The sequence below is a fragment of the Schistocerca americana genome, chromosome X (assembly GCF_021461395.2).
Source record: "Schistocerca americana isolate TAMUIC-IGC-003095 chromosome X, iqSchAmer2.1, whole genome shotgun sequence".
Classification (NCBI taxonomy): Eukaryota; Metazoa; Arthropoda; class Insecta; order Orthoptera; family Acrididae; genus Schistocerca; species Schistocerca americana.
This window is the reverse complement of record NC_060130.1, coordinates 255,633,425-255,655,191: the sequence shown is the minus strand read 5'-3', so window position 1 is coordinate 255,655,191 and position 21,767 is coordinate 255,633,425. Positions and strand designations below refer to the sequence as shown.

Below are 21,767 nucleotides of genomic sequence, written 5' to 3'. Positions count from 1 at the left end.
CACCAGGGACAGTCTTATCCACCGGGACTGCGTCCATAATCTCAGCAAGACTTGGGGACCAACTCTAGGTTTAATTAAGAAGACTCTCAACAGACACAACATTTTTGTGGCTAGGGCGAATGGAGTAACCACACCGATGCCACTGCAATCAGGGTGACCTGCTGGGCGTTACTTGCCACAAGTGTCAACGTGAATGCCTATGCAGCCACCAACACGTGCACTAAGGACAGACCATGTATATAATGAGTTACATGGAGAGGGGGTAAAAGTTGGCTGTGTGTCCCCAGGAGGTCATTTCATCAGTGCACCTGATGATGGCAACATGTATGATTGCCGAAATGTTGCACCCACTGGACAGTATGAACCAGCAGTGCACCTCTGCACTGTTTGATAAGGTGATTTGTTGTCTTTCTCCATCCACAGGTCATTGATCCACCATTAGTTTTCATTGTGGGCAGAAGCACTGGAGTTTGGATTTTTACCTGTCAGTATTTTGTATGGTACACGTCACACACCAGTCTTTAACAGGTTTCTAAGGTAGCTTTTTCATTGTGTCTGTCTGTGCTGACCAAGCAGATCTTGGTATTGGAACTTGAGATTGCTATATTTTGTCAGTCAGGCTTCTTTTGCTGGAGAGGCGGGGGGGGGGGGGGGGGGGTGACATTTTGATCTGTGGTTGTCCCTAATAACTCACGTTATTTGCCATCTAAAATTCATTGATTCAGATGACCACAGAATCTTTGTTAATGATGTGATAGCAGTTCTGGGTATACATAAGAGTTGCTAATTTTTTACTATTTCTTGTAGGGCTTCTGTACTTATTGTATGACCACACACTGCCTCTTTCCCTCATGCGTAAGGGCATATGCGTGGGAAAAAAGAACATCCACAAAATTTAGTGGAAACAATTTGCTGTACATACATGCACACTCATGTTCAACCATTGCGTGGTTGTTGTATCAGTCTTCTACGCACCCATTTCTTATCTCAGCAGTTTGTGTTGCATTTATTGTAATGAAAGGTGACAGAAAAAGAAAACACACAGGTGATTATGGATAAAACATAATCAAAATAACAAAGGTACTGTACTGTGTGAAATACAAAGTGATCATGACTTTTTGTTTGCAAATTTCAGAAGAATGTCACAGCAAGATTTTCATTTTCTGCTTTTGAAACCTAGAACTTGTATCTGTAGACAAGATACTATTTTGCATAATTCATTTCTTATAGCAATGAGACTGGCAATAACATTTCATTATTTACAACTTGTATATGAATCTGAACTATTTCACATTTTGAAACAAAGCACTTCATTTATCATTCCTGAAACTGTGAAATATTTGAGGGATGTTCTTTGTCATTATGTAAAGGTTAGTTGGCTTTCATTACATAATTTTTATTTTATTTTATAAAGAATTGTGTATGTAACTTCACTCAAAAAGGATTTTAGTTTAACATCTTTGGACTCAACAAATTGATGTATGTCATAGACCACAGAATCCACATCAATAGATGTAACCTATTCTACACTTATATGAAGGCATGCTGAATAGTAATGCCTCTGAATATTTTATGTGTAAACTTTTAAAGCCTTTTAAATGAAACAAATATTATTAACATTCTAAAGCAATATTCTTCATGTCTACATATTTATTTGTCAACATAGTCAACCAGATGATGAATACATTTCTGTTGTTGAGAAACTAATTTGTTGATACCACCACTGTAGAATGTTTGACTTTGTTGATGGAGCCACATCCTCACCTCTGCTTGCACCACTTCATCACTTTCAAAGTGAAGTGTTTGAAGATGTTGTTTCAGTTTTGAAAACAGGTGAAAATCAGACAGGGCGAAGTCGGGATTGTTTTGAGGATGATCAGTGACAGTGAACTCAAGGCAGCGGATTGTTCCAGATGTTGCAGCACACATGTGGTCTGGCATTGTCATGCTGGAGGAGGAGCTGCCCCGTTAGTGGATGAACTATTTGAATTCGTGCTTCGCATTTTTGAGTATCTTTTCATGTACCAACATAGTTATGTTACACATTACCATGTTTTACACTAAAATTTGGAGCCCTCTAGTGGTGGAAGGTTGAAATTTCTGTCAGCAAAGCAGGAAAATTGACTGAGTAATATGCATTATATGTAATACCTTAACTGATATTGAAAACAGAATAAAAAATTCAGAGGCATTACTTTTCAGTGTGCCCTCGTGTTTGCGTCCTTGATGTCCTATGGCACTTTTTTCAGTTCAAGCTCTTTGATCTTTGTGCTATTAGCCATTAAAGGTTGTGTGTTAGTCCATTTTTGCACATGCACTTTTCAGAAATTTGTAGGCTGTGTCAATAGTTTTCCTTCTCTGGGACTTAACATATTTTTTACATTAAAATGAACAGTGACTTTTATTTTTAGTCAACCCTATACTTGGTGCTCAGGGCATCACATCCCAAATTTTTCTTCAAATGTACTTGAGATACAGAGTTCCTTATGACCTTTTTTTGTCTGTAATCACCTACAAATTTCAGCTTGCATTCTAACAGAATCAACAGACAACTTGCACATAAATTACCTGAAAATATAGCCGTAACACACTACACAACGAAACACTCTTGGGCACCAACTTACTAAAAGTTCCTTTTGTTTGCTATATAGCGTATGAGATTCCTACCGAACACATGAAGCAATGTGCCATGACACATTTCAAACAGATTGCACATGCACATATGTGCTTGCATTGCTTTAAATATGAATCACATGCCCAGAATTGAACATAATAAGGCATTGTGTGGATGCTCTTTTGGGTCTCTACTGCAGGATATTCTGTAGATGTGAGATTTTGTTACGTGTAACTTGTTTCATTTCGCTTTTGCAAAAGCAAAATCTTTCCTCAAGAAATGTCTTTTTATTGTTTGTTGTTAATGTAATTATATTGTGTTCACTACTTGTCAACCTATTGTGGCATGTCTAAAACAACCCTGGAAAATTCGCCATTAACAGGTCTAGTTCTTGAAATACGGTTAAAACCTTCTGATGTCTGTCACCTGTGTGTGTGCTAAACCAGAGTGCACTTTTTGCATTTATGTTCATTGTTATCTATTAGTTTCTGTCATTAACATAGCTGTCTGCTTCCCTAATTTTTTTTTTAAGTATATGGTTCAACATGGTCTGTTTGCTGTGTGTATGCATTTGTGTGAATCCACTTGCTTTTTAGTTCAAAAACCCAATAAAAGCCGAAGGTTCACTACATGTTTTCAGAATTTCCTTGATGTTTACAGTGTTCATAACTATAATAATTGCCTTCGAATTTGCTGATCTAGAGATGTAACTGAAGTCTGTAAAGAGGGGGGGGGGGGGGTTATGGGGGAGTGCATTAGCTTCCCTGGGTGCATAATAGATGTGCTCCCAAAAGGATTCCCTCATTGCAATGAAAGGTAGAAGTTTTGAAGCCATTGTGATAAATGCATTTGAATATGCGCTGTGGATATCGGAGATGGGGCTCGAATCCAGTTAATTTGTGGATTTGTACAAGGGGGAAAGGGAAAGGGAACATGTTCGAAAGAACAGACACCAAGCGTTCATAACATTTAGTATTCCATCTTCCAGTTCTTCCACTTTAGCAGTAGGCTGGGTTTTATAGGGTAGTACTTCATGATACCTATGCTTAAGAAATTGTCATTCATTTTGCATAAAAGATTGTAGGGAAGGATGTTTTAGCATCTCTATTTCATTGTCGATACTATTTATGGAGACTGTTACCAGATTATTGCTCATTACCAGTTCCTAAGTACTGCAGTTGGAGCTTTTCTTTTCATTTGGGTTGTGTGCAATGTAAAGTCTCTTTCAGTTTTTGTTGAGTGTGTTACACTCTCAAATATTCTGCACAGTCTATCTTAGCAACAATATGTCTGAAAAGCATCAAGAGTGTTTCACAATTTTTTCAACAATAGCGTAGTGTAATATACATCCATCTGACTTGTTGCATTTGTTCATTTGGTGATAAAGTTCAACAACTGGTATTCCACTTCACAGTATTTTGGTATGGTCGTGGTAGTTAAGAGTTTGGACCTTTACCATAATATTTAATGATTTGTTCCTGAAATCCAGTGAGCACGTGTCCTTTGCCCAGTAATATATTCTTAAGTCATGGACTTACTTTGATAGTTGTACGGGATCTATTTTTAAGTTAATACCTCATTCTGAATAATTTTTCTTTCCTCAGAGAATCTGGATTTCTCTCCCTCGTCTTTTGTGTGAATTCTTTAAGCTTTAATATTTCTATTTTTCACAAGTTATACACTGGTAGCCCTTATTTTACAATTGTAATAGTTTTCATTTTTCAATGATTTGTTTTTGCAGCCAATTTTTAGCTTGTAGAATTACAATTTTTTGTGTCAATATAAAGACTTTACTTTAAAGTGAAATTATTTTTGGTTAGGCTGTACTGTGACTTTTGTTCATATTAAATGAAACAACAAGGTCCCTGTTACCCTGCCATCATCATATGGGATGTACGTGTTAAGGGCGGTGGTTCCCAACCGTTCTGAGACCGTTAAGCCTGAGTGCAATCAAATATTAGGTAGTACCCCTCACCTACCACCACCAACATTAGTTGTGCGCTGAACTTCACGATGAAAAAGAACTTCCTCTGAACGCTTTGATTTTTAAAATGAAGAAAGATAAATACACTGTGCAAGGAAATTAAAGAATCTCTTTTACAAAACCCAGTGATTCCTACCCGTTGCGATGCATAAGTTTGAAATTTGGCTTAAAGGTGTATACAACATTTGTCTGTAATGGTGCAAAAACATGGTGCCCAGCAACATCAGCCTCGGGTTCAGGGATGCTTCAAACAGTAAGGTGTTGACATGTGTGAAGTAAAGACCACAGCTCAGAAGTTCATGTGACATGTAAGGCAGGTTAATGATGTCACATTGGCACCTAATTTCATCACAATTTTGCCCAATGCTGCTGTAGATGTTTCCCACGTTTGGAAGGTCGTCATACCCCCTCTTATCTGCTTTTCATCCCTTCTTCCAACACCTCTGTGTTGGCAGTCAGAACTGCGATGCCCAGTATTTATTTATTTATTTATTGCAATACATATTCCGTAGATCCAGTTCTGCGTGTTAAAGCATGGATGTGCAACGACTCAAAAACATTTAGTTCATTATTACATTAGTTTCCATAAGGTACAACATTCTGATTTTGTCCAAACAATTTTTTACAGATCACCAATTAATCTGATTAACGCAAGAAGCTATGTTGAGGCAGGAATATACAATAGTATTTGGGAAATAAAATTATCTATTTCTGCTATAGAATTCTTCTAGAGAATAGAAACTGTTTTCAAGCAAGAACTCTTTTAGCTTATTCTTAAACAGTACTTTTTTATCCCATAGACACTTTATATTACTTGGAAGTGCATTGAAGATTTTTGTGCTTGTGTATTTCACACCTTTTTGAAACAGGGACAGATTTTTCAGGTCACAGTGTATGTCATATTTCCTCCTTGTGTTATGGTGATGGTACATTTCGTTTGTTTCATATTAAGGGGGATCGTGAAACATGAATGTCATGATTGAAAACATATTGTGAAGTAGTGGTTAGGATCCCTATTTGGTTAAAAAGATTGCGACATGAGATTCTTGGAGGCAATCCACACAAAATTCAGACAGCCTTTTTCTGACTTGTAAAAACCTTTTTCGATAGTGGTGAATTGCCCTAGAAGATTATTCCATAACACATAAGTGAATGAAAGTAGCCAAAGTAAGCAGATTTTGAGACATTGATGTCTCAGATTTTGGTGATTATCCGAATGGCAAATGTTGCTGAGCTGGGCCTTTTCAGGGTTTAGTTGATGTTCTGTTTCCAGTTAAGCCTGCTATCTATATATATGCCCAAGAATTTCAAACAATTTGCTCTCTCTATCTGCTGGCTCTCATGTATAATGTTTATTTCCTGTGGACTTTTGTGACCAGAATGGAAATGAATATAATTAGTTTTGCTGAGGTTTATTGGTAGAGAATTTACTGTGAACCAGTTCAGAACATCCTCAAGTTGGCATTTAATTCTAGATCAGAGGGTATCTTATGGTCTATCACAATACTTGTCATCAGCAAACATTGTAAAATTGCTTGCTTTGTTTGAGGACAATGGTAGGTCATTGATATATATATGAGGAATAGCAGGGGACCAAGGACAGAACCTTGTGGAACTCCATATTTTACTGTTCCCCAGTTGGACACTACCCCTCCTATGTGACTATTGTTACCATCTAGCACTGTTTTATGTTGTCTGCCCTGTAGATAGGATTTGAGCCAGTTGCCCATTTGTCCTCGGAGTCCATAGTGACATGTTTTCTCTATAAGTATTCAATGACTAACGCAGTCAGAGGCTTTAGACAGATCACAAAATATGCCCACAGGCAATGTCTTTTTATTGAGGCATTCCAAAACGTTATTCGTAAACGAAAATATTGCTTCAGTTGTGGAGATACCATCTCTGAATCGAAACTGGTTTTTACTACTTATTGCATGTTTTTCTAGGTGACTGACTATTCTGGCATATATTAGCTTTTCGAGAACTTTAGAAAATGTAATCAAAAGAGAGAGAGGCCGATAGTTTGTAACATCTGAGGCATTGCCTCTTTTGTAGAGGGGCTTTACAGTAGCATATTTCATCATTTCAGGGAAGTTACCTTGTTTTAGAGAGGCATTGAATATATGAGCTAGGACTTCACTGAACTCATTGCAGCAGGCTTTCAGCAATTTGCTAGAGATGTCAACACCAGCTGAACTTTTTGTTTTTAAAGAAATAATGGTTTTTCTTACTTCCTGTACTGTTATAGGGGCTATACCTATCTGCTCTACGGAGTTAGGGAAGTGACCTTTCGGTATTTTTAATGCTTCTTCTAAGGAACCATTGCGTTCTGCTTTCTCAGCAACACTTAGAAAATACTCATTGAAAATTTTTGCCACAGATTTTGATTTTGTACCTGTCTTATCTCCATTATTGAGAACAATGTTTTGGGACCTACTGGGGAAATTTGCACCAGTCTCACTCTTTATCACTTCCCATACGGTTTTGATTTTGTTACTAGTTTTATTAATTTTGGAGCACATATACAAACTTTTCGACTTCTGAATAATTTTGCTTAGTACTTTGCAGTATTTTTTATAGTGATTTAGCTGGGTGTGGTTGTCTGAAATTTTTGTGGGAATGTACAGTTCTTCTTTTTACATGAAATCTTGATACCAGTGGCTATCCAGGGCTTTTTGGTATGTCTTGTGGTTTGGATCTTGTATATCCTTCTTGGGAAGGTGCTTTCAAATCTCACTGCCACTTCATTATTGAAAAAAAATTGTACTTGGAATTGGAATTTTCTAAATTATACGTAGGTGCCTAGTGTGTGGCTTGGAGATGAGATTTAAAAATCTGAATAGTTTCTTCATTAACTGTTCTGTTTTCCAACTGGGGCCACTACCATCCACATAAATACTTGTGCTGTTTATAGTGAGTCTTTGTCCATCATGGTCAGATAGACCATTCATGACTTGCCTGGTAGTCATATCACCTTTTTTTTCTTCTGGTCTATAAATATATTATTGATCAGTGTGCTTGTACACGAAGTTATTCTAGTAGTGAAACTAATCACAGAAACCAGATTATACATTGACATCAGATTTTGTAGGTCTGCTCTGTTTCTAGAATTTGTTAGAAAGTTAACATTGAAGTCCCCAAGCACTATCACATCTGTTTTGTGTTTGAATATGTATATTAGGAGACCATCTAGCTTATTCAAAAGGAGACTTAAGTTCCCTGAAACTGTGACTATTGATATATGGGAATTATTCAAGGACAATTCTGTGGCACACACTTCCAAATGTTGTGCTAAACGATAATTCTGCACATTAATTACTCTACATGTGATACCATTTTTAACATAAATGGCACACCTCCTTTTTCTTTACATTTTATACAAAATGATGATGCTAAGTAATAATTGTTTATAAGTTTTTCTATACCAGACTTAATATGGTGCTCACTAAAACATAAAACATGGGCATAATCTATACCTTGTGGCTCATGTATATTGATTATAAGCTCATTGATCTTACTACTTAGGCCTCTATTGTTCTGGTGATAAATTGCAAGTTTTTGTTTAGCAGAAGCAGTTACTCTTTTTCTCTAAAAAAGTAGTTTTGATTGAAGGTCTGGGCAATGTATTTTTTACTACCCATCTCTCCAAATTAGTCTGTTTCCACACACTTGCAGATTGGGAAGATGCACTTCTTTCTTGTTTTTTTTTCACCATCCAGTTGTCCAATGTAGTCTGCCTATATCCGTTCCTGCAATTATTTTGTGTACTGGTACACTCTTCAATCAGATATAATTCTTTTGTGTAGACATTGTTCCTTGGCTTTGCAACTATGTCACAAATTATAAATTACTAAATGAGTTTTTCCATGCCAGTTAAGGTGAAGACCATGAGTGGTAAAGTTCTCTGCCAAATTTGTGAGTTTCAATCCTATGACTATTAGTAAAATTGCTGCAGATATCTGCATAACATCTATTTGTTGCAATTACTGCCTTGTTTACACACGAGGATTGTAATAAGTCGTGCCTGTGTGGAATATCAACTACAATTACGTTGGAATGCTTCAGGTGGTTTAGAGTTATTTTAAGACATTAGCAGCATGCAAACCTTCATTATGTGCAACGTCATTTGAACCACCACAGATCACAATGTAGCCTTTGTTCATTATCTTTTGAGGAATATCGATTATTAATGAAAGTACTTGGTCAATGCGAGCACCTGGTTTGATATAACATAGGGCACTTACCTCTTTGTTGACATTTATTATTTCGTGAGCAACACCTCTAAGATGGCTATCACCCAGTAAAAACTCTTTTCTTTTGATGTCATTTGTTGTGATAGCTACATTTACTGTCTTCTTGGAAACATTGTTGAAATCAAAATGTTTTATTATGAGTGGCCAAGGAAAACATTCCAGACATACTGCCACTCAGTCGGCACGAAAAGGCCACTGGGGGTGACATAAATGGCGTCAGTGGAACCACCCCTTTTCCTGGGGCACTGATTCTCACACATTTCGTGGTCGCAAATGACAGTCTACTGTGTAATGAGGAACAGGAAGACATTGTTGACAACCTCTGACACTGCTGACACCCCCTGCCTGTAGTGGCGGTCACGTGTGCGTGAAGTGTGTGCGCTAGTGTGAATGTGTTGGTGTTTTCTTTGCTGTAGAAGGCTTTGGCTGAAAGCTATAATGTGTAACAACCTTTTGATTGTGCCTGTCTGAAACTCAACATGTCATCTTTATGGTGAGTAGCAATCTATCCTATGTTGATAGTCCAGTCTGGAGTTTCCATTGTTTAAAAATAAAAAAAAAGCTCCACTGGTCACTGGCTCCTTTCCCTGTCGTATTACATAATGCACACCATCACGCTTTGTAAACACTGAAGGGATCAGAAATGGTGTCTAGGCTCTAATAAGTGCAAAACACTGTTTTGAAGGTAGTCTCGTAGTATCGTGGAAATCTTTGGTTATGTAGATGAAGAGAAATGTAAATTAATTTTTGTTACAAATTTATGTAATCAGGATGACATTTTAAAGCATTTAGTGTAATAAAAAGTTTTACATAAACAATAATTTAATTATTATTACTATGTTACAGTGGGGTGTGGGGGGTTTTCGGATTTTGTGTGTGCGCACGGTTGGAAATGTTAGCCTTTCTTCTACATCTTCCTGATAAATAATACTGTGAACACTCGTGCCAGGAATTATTTGAAACAGCAGGTGAAACACAGCAATCAGCACTTCCACAATTTGGTAGCCTTATGGGCTTTAATCATTAGTGACTTCAGTTGACTGATGCAGCTGAAGAAACATCTTGAGGACACTCTTTCTCACCAAATTGAGACCTTTATTGTGGATAAAGGTGCGGTGTTGCACAATATTAGGGTGAAGGTGTGTCTGGGATGTGGTTAATTTTTTGACCGGTATACTTATATTGTATTCCGCCCTTGATTTTCCATCAATAGAAAGCAAGTCACGTTTATCAGAGACTAGTGAAAAATTGAAGCTATGATGTTTCAAGAACTTTTATGGAATTAACCTTACAAAGTGTTGATGTAACACCATTTTCTATAGGGTGAAGCGGTTAAGACACTGAATGGAAAGGCATGAGATCCAGATTCTTGCCTAGCTATGCATAATTACATTTTGTATGCTCCCCTTATATAAATTCAGTTCAGTTCAGTGCTGGGATGGCTCTTTCGAATAGGTAACAGGCGATTTAATCCCGTGCCTCATTCTGTCAACCTTGATGTCAAAGTGTTGTTAAACACTTTAGTTTCTTTATTCCTTCTTTTCTTCTCCAATTTCATCTGTTCGTTTTTCTATTATTTCTTTACATATCTCGTGCACCTCTTTACATAACATCTCTTTCAGGTTTCGTTTGTGTGTGTGTGTGTGTGTGTGTGTGTGTGTGTCCCATATCTCATCATTAACAATTGTAGTTTGTAACATAATTGGGTGTGATCTACTTTTATGTGTGTCTGTTGTATATTAATTTCACTTTTTATTTCTTTTATCTTATTTGGAATTTTTCTTAGTATTTTCCTGTGTCTTATCAGTTCAGTGTCGCCATTCATAATTTCATTAGCATTACCATGCAAAAGCCTTTACACACTCTTTGCAATTATGAAAAAGTGATTACACACAATATTTGATACATGTGTTACTAATTCTGTTTCCTTCATTTCCATAGAAAAATGTTGATGTTGATATTTGAATTTTAAGTATCATTCACTGAATATTATTAAGATGCCACTCAAATTTAATGTGCCAACTACTTAACGTTTGTTGACAATACACATAATTGTGTAAACAGTTGTGATGTTGATGCTCCTGCTACAATTGTTTGTTTTCTGCCTCACTGTTAGTGGTTTGTAGTTACTGTGCACTGTTCAGAGCCAGAATGATCCATACACTTTGTCATTATGCCTTTTTCGCCAAATGTGAAATTGGTTCATTTTTTGTTCTATTTGCAGGGAGGGTAGTGCTGGTGATACATGATTGTTTAACTTCATATTTTGTACTGGTTAGCAAGGTGGTACAACATTGTCACTAGCCTCATAGTCAAGCGTGTAACGGTATGAATCACTGTCTCCCAGTCCAGTTTTTTAGGTTTTCTCTGAATTTGCTAAATTATTCTAGGGGCTACTAGAATTTGCTCAGTCATGATGAAATCTGTCTTTAATCGGTAAATAATAGTATGTAGACAAATAAAGAAAATATAGAGGGTGGTCAGAAACAGTCTGAAAAGCTTGTAAGGGTGTTGCAGGATAGATTGTGCTGAGAAATCATAGTTATGAAAATATCCAGTATGTTTCACTGTTTCAGAGTTATTACTGTTGAAGTTAACCAATCAGGCCGTTGAATGCACAAATTCGAGTACATTTAGTGTCAGTTGTTCTCATAGCATAGATGACAGTGCACGAGACCTTACTACTGTCCCATGTTCTATTTTTGTATTGCTCTCTTGTTCAATTTTAGGAAACTGAATGGCGAACACATTTGGTGAGACTGTCTTTTGCGGGCTACTCAAATTTGCACATGCAATAGGCTGATTAGGTAACTTCAGTGTTAATTAACTTGAAAACAGCACAACATATCGTATCTTTTTCTTAACAATTGCTTGTCAGAACAGCTTATCCTGTTTCTGACCATCCTGTATTTCCTGTTTGGTTTTTCATAACAACATTTTTTTAACATCATGTCACACATGAACTACTGCTTCATTCGTGGTGATTCTGCTGACAGGTAGATGTTAAATAGAAAAAAATAATTAAAGACAGAGCTTGCATAAAGTTCGTGGTTACAATGGTATGTGTCATTTACTCAAAGGACTATACTTCTTTTAGAGAGTGTTTCATAATTTCAGTTCTGATTGTTGCGTGGAAGGCTAGGTTAATCCATGTAGCTCCTATTGCTAGTGAAGTGCAGTACTTTGAGTGAAATAAGATATGTTTATTTTTGTTGAGACAACCAGCAGGTTTACACACCACCTTCCAGGCAGTGACTTAAGTTGGTTGCAGGTCTATCTTTATATTTGTCAGTAGTATGATATATTTAACATAGTTTCTCTCTGTGATGTTGGTCAGTACTTGAGGTTGTATTTACTGTATTTTAAGTATTGAAGAGATACACAGTCTTATCTGACAAAAAAACTGTAAGTGTGTGTGTGTGTGTGTGTGTGTGTGTGTGTGTGTGTGTGTGTGTGTGTGTGTGTGAGAGAGAGAGAGAGAGAGAGAGAGATAGAGAGAGAGACACACTAATTGACTAAGTGATTATATTTCCTTTTTCAGCATGGAAGGTGGTGAACTGTTCCAGCGAATACAAGACAGGCAAGATGGAGCCTTCACTGAAAGAGGTATTGTATAATTGTTTACTACTCTTCTGTGTCAACATTTCCGAAGTCTAAATATTATGTATCCCATTATGGACGAGGGATGAGCAGAAGTATCTTTAATATGCCTTAATTTGGTTGTTTTTCCTCTTACACCAGGTCAGATTTACTCTTTCAACCCATGAGTCCTGAGCCTCTATCTTCCATTTTGCCATTGCCTGCTGTGACATCCCTCAGCACTAGTCTATTATCAGCACTGTGACCAAACAATTCTTTTATTTTTATTTGTTTATGTTTGTTTTAGGCTACAGCATTATTAATTTGTGGCGGGGTGGGGGGTGTGCACGCTTTCATTTTCAAAAAAGTCAAGGCACAGGCTCCATTTAGGATGAGGAATATTAAAGAATAATGAGATTTTATAATATATTTCAGGTTCACAACCTAATAATATTGGAGAAATGAAAGAATTGGTATTTTATTAATTAAATTTTCACTCTGCTGCCCAGCATACACTGATATGAAACTTTCTGGCAGATTAAAACTGTGTGCTGGACATAGACCCGAACTCAAGATCTTTGCTTTCACAGTCAAGTGCTCTACCAACTACGATTCACGACCCATCCTCACATCTTTACTTCCACCAGTATGTCGTCTCCTACCTTCGAGACTCCACAGAAATTGTTCTGCAAAACTTGTGGGACTAGCACTCCTGGAAGAAAGGATAATGCAGAGACATGGTTTAGCCACATCCTGGAGGATGTTTCCAGAATGAGCTGTTTACTCTGTAGGGGAGAGCGGAGTGATCACTGTGAAAATTTCGTTCTGGAAACATTCTCCTGGCTGTAGCTAAGCCATGTCTCCACAATATCCTTTCTTCCAGGAGTGCTAGTCCCACAAGTTTCCCAGGAGAACTTCTGTGAAGTTTGGAAGGTAGGAGATGAGGTAATGATGAAAATAAAGCAGTGAGGACGGGTCATGAGTCATGCTTGGCAGAACACATGCCCACTAAAGGCAAAGGTTCCAAGTTTGAGTCTCGGTCAGGCTCAAAGTTTTAATCTACCAAGAAGTTTAATAATAAGTAATTTTGGGAAGTTTGTCATACTTGAGGAATAAAGTCCTTGCTCACAGGTGTGGTGACCAAGTGGTATGAGGTCTGCACCTAGATCTACAGTGGTTTGATTCACACTTCTTGCAAAATCTGTACATAGCAAAATGGAAATTGTCTCAAAAGTTATATGTTATTTCTATGAAGTAAATTTGAAGTTTCACGTATTTTCTTTCTGTCCTGGTAAGCCTTCGCAGTATGTCAGGTGACATTCATCATAGAAATAGGGAAGGCATTGAAACCCTCTGAGCGAAGTACATTGGATGAAAGCTGTTTACATGGGGCACTCATTTCCTGCCCAGTATGCAATGGAAAGCAAACTTTGTTTATTTAAATGTATGATCATGTATACGATGATGATGTGTGAAATGTTGAAGCTGGCTACAGGTTGTTATGGTGGGAGATAGATATTGTGGTTTTGCAAAGTGTCTTGAGAGGTGTATAACAGTCGATTACTTTCAGAGTATCTATTAATAATTGTGGTGTTTTTATGTGTTAATGATCATTAATTAAATCATTATAAAGACTGTGTGTTCACCTGTTCTATTGTGATCGTGTTTCACATAATTTGTGTAAAATGTCTTGTAGTTAGAGAGAGGCAATCACATTCCATAAAAAATATCAACATCTGTGTGAGAACTCAAACAAGAAACACAAAGCTTACAGTGACACAGATGATCAAATGCCTTTCATAAACCTTATTTTTATCACTTTTTTCCTTGTTTGCAGTAAAATTTATTTCAAAAATGTATAAATTTTGTGACACTGTCAATTGGTTTGCCAAAGATAAAAAAATTGCAACAAGTGAACTTGAACCTTTCATAGGGAAGTTAAATGCGATCTGAACACAGGTCTTGTCTTACGCCACTTGACCACCACCACAGGTAGCAAGGACTTTACTCCTCAAAGGCATTTGCAGTGGCAAGCCTGATATTTATTGTAAAATTTTATGTATGTTCAAGTTTTCTAATGATTCTATCTAGTCAGTCCAAAGTGGTATATACCCTTCTTTCGTTATGATATCAAGCAGCTTCTTGTGTTGCATGTTAACTTGTAGTAAATTCAGGAATTGTGAAAAAAACTTAACATACTTTTTATGAACTATATAGGGAAATTCAGCATGTTATTACCAACCTCCCTTCCCCCCTCCCTGTGAAACTTCAAATTTGCTGCCAGGCTGTTCCTTATTTCAGTAGCTGTATATTTTTGTTATGGAATATGTCCCATACATTTTCAGACAGTATCGTGCTTGACAGATGAATGGGCAGTTAGAGAAACAGTAATTTCTGTTCTGTAAAACAGCTTATGATATGATTTTGAGTAAAACATAAGTGTGTTTTAGAGGAATAGGGCACTAAGAGTATGTTGAAGCAGTGTTATAGTTTTTACTTTGTTTTTGAACAAGTGGTTACCATTGTGTCTGTTTACAGCGTTGCAGATACCCATCTATAAACAATGACAGACCATAGAATCACCATTCACTTTGTATGACATTCATATATATGAAAACATTATCAAATTTAAAATGGGACCAAGGTGCCATTCCACATACCATACTATTGTTTCACAGGTCATTTCTAAAATCTGGTATCAAAGATTTGTAGCCATGGGAATTCTCACCAAAGATTGCTTCCTTGCAGTACTTTCATACACGATACTTTCAGGTTAGGGATTCTATCAGTGTTGCGTCTGTAGCATGTTTTGTTTTCATAAAGATAAGTGAGAAGTTGTGTGCTTATCACTGCCATGTAGGTAAGATGACTCTCACTTCACTATTTATTTATTTACCTTTTTTTAACTGTTAGATACTTGACTTCTCTGATTTTATTTAGTTAACTGTTTCTGCATGCCATTATTAAGTTTTGTATGAAGTGTGTCATGATTGAAAACAGTTGCCCTGAATAAAAGGCCAAAATAATTTTGTGTTTGCTGTAGCATGCATTTTTACATAATATTGTCCACATTGTGCTCCTGAACCAACAAGTTAAATGTTTATGTCAAAACAGAAGAGTTTCATGGCATTTTTCAAACATTTTTGTGTACAGAACAGCAGTTTCCCATTACACTTAATATTTTCTTCAGTATCATTCATGTATATCATGAAAAACAGTGAGCCTGTCAGATTTTCCTGAAGTTTCAACAAGGACGGCCAGTGATAACTTCAGTGCCGTTGCACAACACACTCAAACTGTTACAAGAATCTGTGAAATGCTGCAAGTGATGAGGATAATTGGCAAGGAGCACTACATCAACAGTGAGTGGATAAGTTCAGAGTTTGAATCTGGCTAGCATGCTAGGGTAGTGTGTGCAGTTGCGATGAGCACTGTGTCATGATGGCACAGTGGTCAGTGCATCTGCCTAGTAAGCGGGAGACTGGGTTTGAATCCCAGTTTGGCACAAATTTTCATCTTTCCCCATTGATTTAAATTAGAGCCCATTGGCAGCTAATCCCATTAATTCCTTTGTGTTTATTTAAAGAAGTTCAATGAAGTTCATTTCTTCATCTAATGTTGAAAAATGACTTTTGAACTGTGAATGAATGGATGGTTATTTACAACAAATTCATTCAAGCATACAATAATATATTGCAAAGCTGTATTGCTTGTGCAAAATAACTTGAAACTGTGCAGATATGGACTGGTTGAGTTCACCCCCTTTGTTCTGAAAGTGCAACTGCCTTAGATTGTGGTCGTCTGCTGAGCTGGCAGTTAGCTGTGCCTGTATCAGTTGTTTATATCCCCTCATTTGATCCTCTAGTCAGAGACTATTCACTTTGTGAATTATTATGGATCATACTGGCATAAGCTGTCAATATGATTGTCTGCAGACTTGTTAGCTGTAGCTTGCAAGTTCTGCTTGTGGGTAGGATTCAGCTGTTGAACTGCGCCACCTCTACAGCACGATGGCCACACAAAACTACCAGCATGTCCCCATCCCTCCCCTTACCATGCTGTCTGCGCAGGTATGAGACAAATTACATGATGAACGCACTACTAAATGTGTTCCTCTTTAAAGAGGTGCCTTTCAGGTGAATTTGTGTACATGCACTGCATATTGTTCAGTGCTGGATTCAAAATAAAACTCTATTAGGGATAATTAATGTTATAAAACCATTTATAACTGACATTAGCTGAATTATGTAGCCAAAATTAGTGCATTTTTTGTTGAATATTATACTAACCGGTTACTTTGTACAGTATTAATGTTGTGGAACCTCATTTCCTCTAGCAAAATTTAATGTCTTATACAATATAATGAAAAGGATAGTTACCGCTCACCATATAGCGGAGGTACTGAGTTGCAGTTAGGCACAACAAAAAGATTGTCAGAAAGTAAGCTTTAAGCCAGACTGCGAGCAGCAGTGCATGATAGGAGAAGCAACCAGATAGTGAGGGTAAGGAGGAGGCTGGGGAAGGGAGGGATAGCAGTGTACTGGTGGGAACAGTAAAGTGGTGCTTGTGGAAGCATACAGAGACAAGGTGGAGAGAGGGTAAGGTAACTTGGTGCAGTTGGGATGTTAGACGGACGGCAAGGGGGGGGGGGGTGATAGTAGCGGAAAAGGGCTGGAGTAAAACAACTGGTTGTGCAGGTGGCATAGAGGGTTGTGTAGTGCTGGAATGGGAACAGGGAAGGAGCTAGATGGGTAAGGACAATGACTAACGAAGGTTGACGCCATTATTATTAAAGAGGAAAATTACTGCACCCAAAAAGTCAAGAAAAGAACGAAGTTAGAACTTAAGTAGATGATTGTGCTGTATCCATTTCAACACTCCTCATGTTGACGACTTTTACAAGGGGGCAGTATGGGTATCATTGAGCTGAAGTGATCTCTCGGAAACAGTGTAATGTGAAGTTGTCACTCAACATTGAAATCCCAATCCCCTGTCGTTCTACTAGAGAAACTGTTCTTAAAAACTGTCTGCCATAATTTTTACTTCTATTGTGATATCTCTTGATACTAGTAGATCAATAGTCACATCAAAATTAATAATAGCAGTTAAAAGCTCTCAAGGTACCTCTTTTGTACTGCATTCCTAATACACCTGTTATTGTTCAAAGAATGGTACCTACTGCCAAAAACGATACTGCTGTCATGGGTGGGTTCCTGGCAGTTGATAAGTGTGGTTGGCAGGTAAAATTGTCACAAGAAACTTTTGAGACTGGATTAATCATTACAAAGGTAGCTGGTCCTGTGTAAATTCTTCTTTTGTGTGGTTCTCTTGAGCTCTACTTAATACCATTGTCACCATCATTATTTTGTTCTCATGCATGTTTCAACCATGGCCACTACGCTCTGTAGTATTTCAGTGAAGCGATTAAACTGGAGCATTTACACATGAACACCATCATTGTCTTTCATGTACATCACCTTGTAATTTGTTGTTATAACTTTTCTGACCAGTTACATGCTTTAGGAAGTGTTTATTAAATACGTAGAGGGTCTCAACGTTGTTTTTATCGCATCCTTTCAGAAAATGTCAAAGTTTCTATCACATGAAGAAATTGTCAGAGCTGCTATGAACTGATGACAAACTCTCTGTCTAAGAAAAGTTCAGAAGATTTAGAGGACAACATTGAAATAAGTGAGCATGATGAAGATATTGGCAGAAATATAACTATTGACAACTGGTATACCAGTGTACGTCTTGCAAGGATTCTATTGGAAATAAGGTCAATATTAGTGGGAACTTGAAAAAAAGAACAAACCAGGTATTCCTCCACATTTTTTGCCCAATAACCAAAGAACTGTTGCTTTAATCGTGTTTGGCTTTACCTAAGACGTAACAGCGATATCGTGTGTTCCAGCCAAATCGCAATCTGTTGTTCTCATCTCCATGATGCATAATGATGGAGAGATTGATGAAGATACAGGCTCTCAGAAAAACCCAGAAGTTATAACGTGTTACAACCACATGAAAGGTTGAGTAGGCACTTGTGATCAGTTACGTAGTAATTACACTGTTGGCAGAACAAGAAGAAGATGGCCATTAGCAGTGTTTTTTCATTTGGTAAAGGTGTCTGATCTGAATTCATATACCCTTTACAAATTGAACTGTGCCAGTGAAGTTATAAGATGAGAGTTTCTGAAGAATGTTGCTAAGGACTTATAAATTGACTATAGTGTCCAAAGGATGAAGAGTTCTGATTTGATGTCAAAATCTGTGACAAAAAATAAAGCTTTTATCTATCGGAGAGAGGAACTGGTGCCAGCACGTGAGGATGTGAAGAACAAAACCAGCAAGCACTCCACTGTGTGTGTGTGTGTGTGTGTGTGTGTGTGATGTGTTTCAAACATGTATGTAAAAAGTATACTAAAGTGGTCTGCACATCCTGAAAAGATATCAGAGACTGATATTTTATACCAGATAATAAGTAACATATTATTTCACTGCAGTGGACATCTTTTAATGGTCACTTCTGTAGTGTTTTCAATTACTCGTGAGGTTGCAAATGTGAACAGGGCACAACACCAATTGGGAGTGCTCACTGCAGTGGAGTTTGTGCATTTGCAGCCCAGGACCAACTGAAAACTCCGAAGAAGTGACCATTAACAGCTGTCCACTGAAGTGGACACTATGTGCCAAAGGGTTAAGCCCCATCTTAGAAGGTTACTGAAACTTCATATTCAAAAATCACTTATTTGGAAATAAAAGATTATCAAAATGCCATTGAAACTTTAAAAAGGAATAAAAAACTATATTTTAAATGATTGTCTTGTGGAATAATGGAGTATTGTTTCAATTTCAGGTCAAATAGACCCAGTGCAAATGTTTTTGTATTAAAATATCACATGACAAGGCAACACCCAACCAAAATAATGCAGAAAGATGTATTTAGTAATTCAAGCAATGTAATCAGGGAAGATTATTCTGAGGGGGGGAGACATTGCATACAGTATAACTGCCCTTTTACATTCTTGGAATTAACATTATCCTTCTGTTTAAGACATTTATTATTACTCAAATTTCCTATCTTAACAATGTTAATTCGTACCCAATTTTACATTTTATGTCAACATATTTATAATTTTCTCACGATTTACACTTCATGAAACAATGTTCATGGAGAAAAAACTGACATAATTGACATATAATAACACGGGCATGGCATTGGCCTTCAAGCAATATTTACAAATGTTATGTGGTTAAGTTTCTTGAAACCATGGCACTCTACTAAAAAGGTTTGAATTGATAAAAGTTTGAAAAAGTTGTGCTTTATTTCCTTCCCCTGCCAACTTCTACTTGGCGTAGTGGCTGATGGGCGTAACTAGGTTTGTGGAAATAATGACCATTCACCACGGTTTTCAGTCTCTACTGCGCCTGCGCAAGTCTCCCCAGAACCTTGGGTCAGGGGTGACTTCCCGGATGGGAGGGGAAGAGTCTTTCCTTCTCATCCCATCTGGTAAGTCTCCCCTGACCTGGGGTTCTGGGTGACTTTTCTAAATTGTACCCCTTTCCCTAAATCTCTCCAGTCCTTTTCCTTCACCTCCCCCCCCCCCCTCCCCCTTCCTCTATGAATCTTCCGCCAGGAGGGGGAGCCACTGTTCCTAAAAGCTTGTAAAAGTTAAATCCTTGTGTGTGTGTGTGTGTGTGTGTGTGTGTGTGTGTGTGTGTGTGTGTGTGTGTTCCCCTGCCACTGCTTGGCGAGTAGATTTTTTTCATCTGTTCATTTACATTATATTATCAGTAATTGATTATTTTTGTTGTTAAAAAAGGTGGTGAGTGTCACCTTGTTTGCTGAGGGCACAGCTGTGAATTTTTTAGGGGGTGTGATGACACTACATCCCTAGCTGACTCAATATGTTATACCAAAGCGGTATCTGCAAATTTCGATCAATTTGGTTGTTATGACGTTTCGTACATTTTCATTTAAATACTCCTTATACTATCCCAGAAGAACAATGGCATTCATTACTCCAAGTTAAGGTTAAGATTGTCTCTAGCACCAAAAGGGGCGCACAATGCCGGAACCAAAAGTTTTGGTCACTTGCCCGGTGATATAAAATGTCTGACAGATGGTGAAGTAAACTTTGAAAACAAAATTAGAGTTTCTCCTTGACAACTGCTTCTATTCTGTACATGAATTTCTATTATTGTAATGTGTGAAAGGTGGTGGGTAAGAATTACTAACTCACATTTGTATGTTCTTTTTTTAACAAAAAGAAAGAAAAGAAAGAAAACAACCCTTGTAAATGATGAGCATGTAGCCATATTTAAAAAAAATAAAATAAAAAATAAAAAAAAAAAGTTGTGTGAATGTAAAATGACTCGTTCTGTCATCACAATTTATTGTATAAATGAGCCATGGAACATGAAATTACCTACCAACTCAACTAAAGGATTAATAAAAGATAAAGGAAAGATGAGGTGCTGGTTTTAATGTTTCAGGTGTTCTATATAGCGCCCCCCCCCCCCCTCCCTCTTCCTGACTTCAGTACAATGCATAGAATGTTCATACAGTCATGTGGAACTGCTAGAAAAGTCCTCCTTTCAGATGTTGTTTAGTTTGCATGTCACATTGGTTTTAATGACAGTTAAGTTGTCAAACTGCTGACCCTTCATGTGAATTCCTTCACTTTGTCGTGTTGTGGAGGGTTTGTATTGATAACACCAAGCCTCATCATGTCTGATGATTTTTTTTTCACAAAAGAATCGTCCACATTATGCACTTCAGTCAAATCGGAGCTGGTGTCCAAGCATTGTTTTTGTTCAGGAGTCATGGTGTGCGGGACAAAGAACTAGTGAACAGTCATTAATGGCATATGTGGAGATTGTGTCCATCACAGAATGATTTGGAATCATACTGCTTCTATACTTCACCTAAATATAAAAAAAGGCAATGTTAGTAGATAATCCGTTTCTTTCACATTTTATATTCTTTTTTTAAGTAGTAGTTGATTGTTAGTAAATGCACTTGAATTTTGCCTCCAAAATTAATCCTCATTACTAATGAATATTAATAGTGGCCTAGTTTCACTGTTAATTTGACCAGATAATGTAGTGATTGAACCACAAATTCCACCACAATGGCTAGAGCTTGATAAAAAGTAAAATTATAGATGTGAAAGATAACCATCCACATTTACAGAATGTTAAAGCTACTACAGAAAAGGAAGTAATAGTGCAAAATCCATGGATTGTAGCTCAGTTAACTGAATTAAAAAAGGAAACAGATTGGGGGGAAAGCTTTCTAACTGAACAAGCAATGGAAAGTCCAGGATGGAATAAC

At 37.3% G+C, this 21,767-nt stretch overlaps 1 protein-coding gene across 1 annotated transcript in view; it reads left to right on the top strand.

Moving 5' to 3' along the window:
* LOC124555693 (MAP kinase-activated protein kinase 2) overlaps positions 1–21,767 on the top strand; it is a 103,670-nt gene that overhangs the window by 23,785 nt on the left and 58,118 nt on the right. Inside the window, exon 3 of the mRNA XM_047129696.1 lies at positions 12,393–12,457. Within this exon, the coding sequence (XP_046985652.1) occupies positions 12,393–12,457 (65 nt within the window). The remainder of the gene's footprint in view (positions 1–12,392; positions 12,458–21,767) is intronic.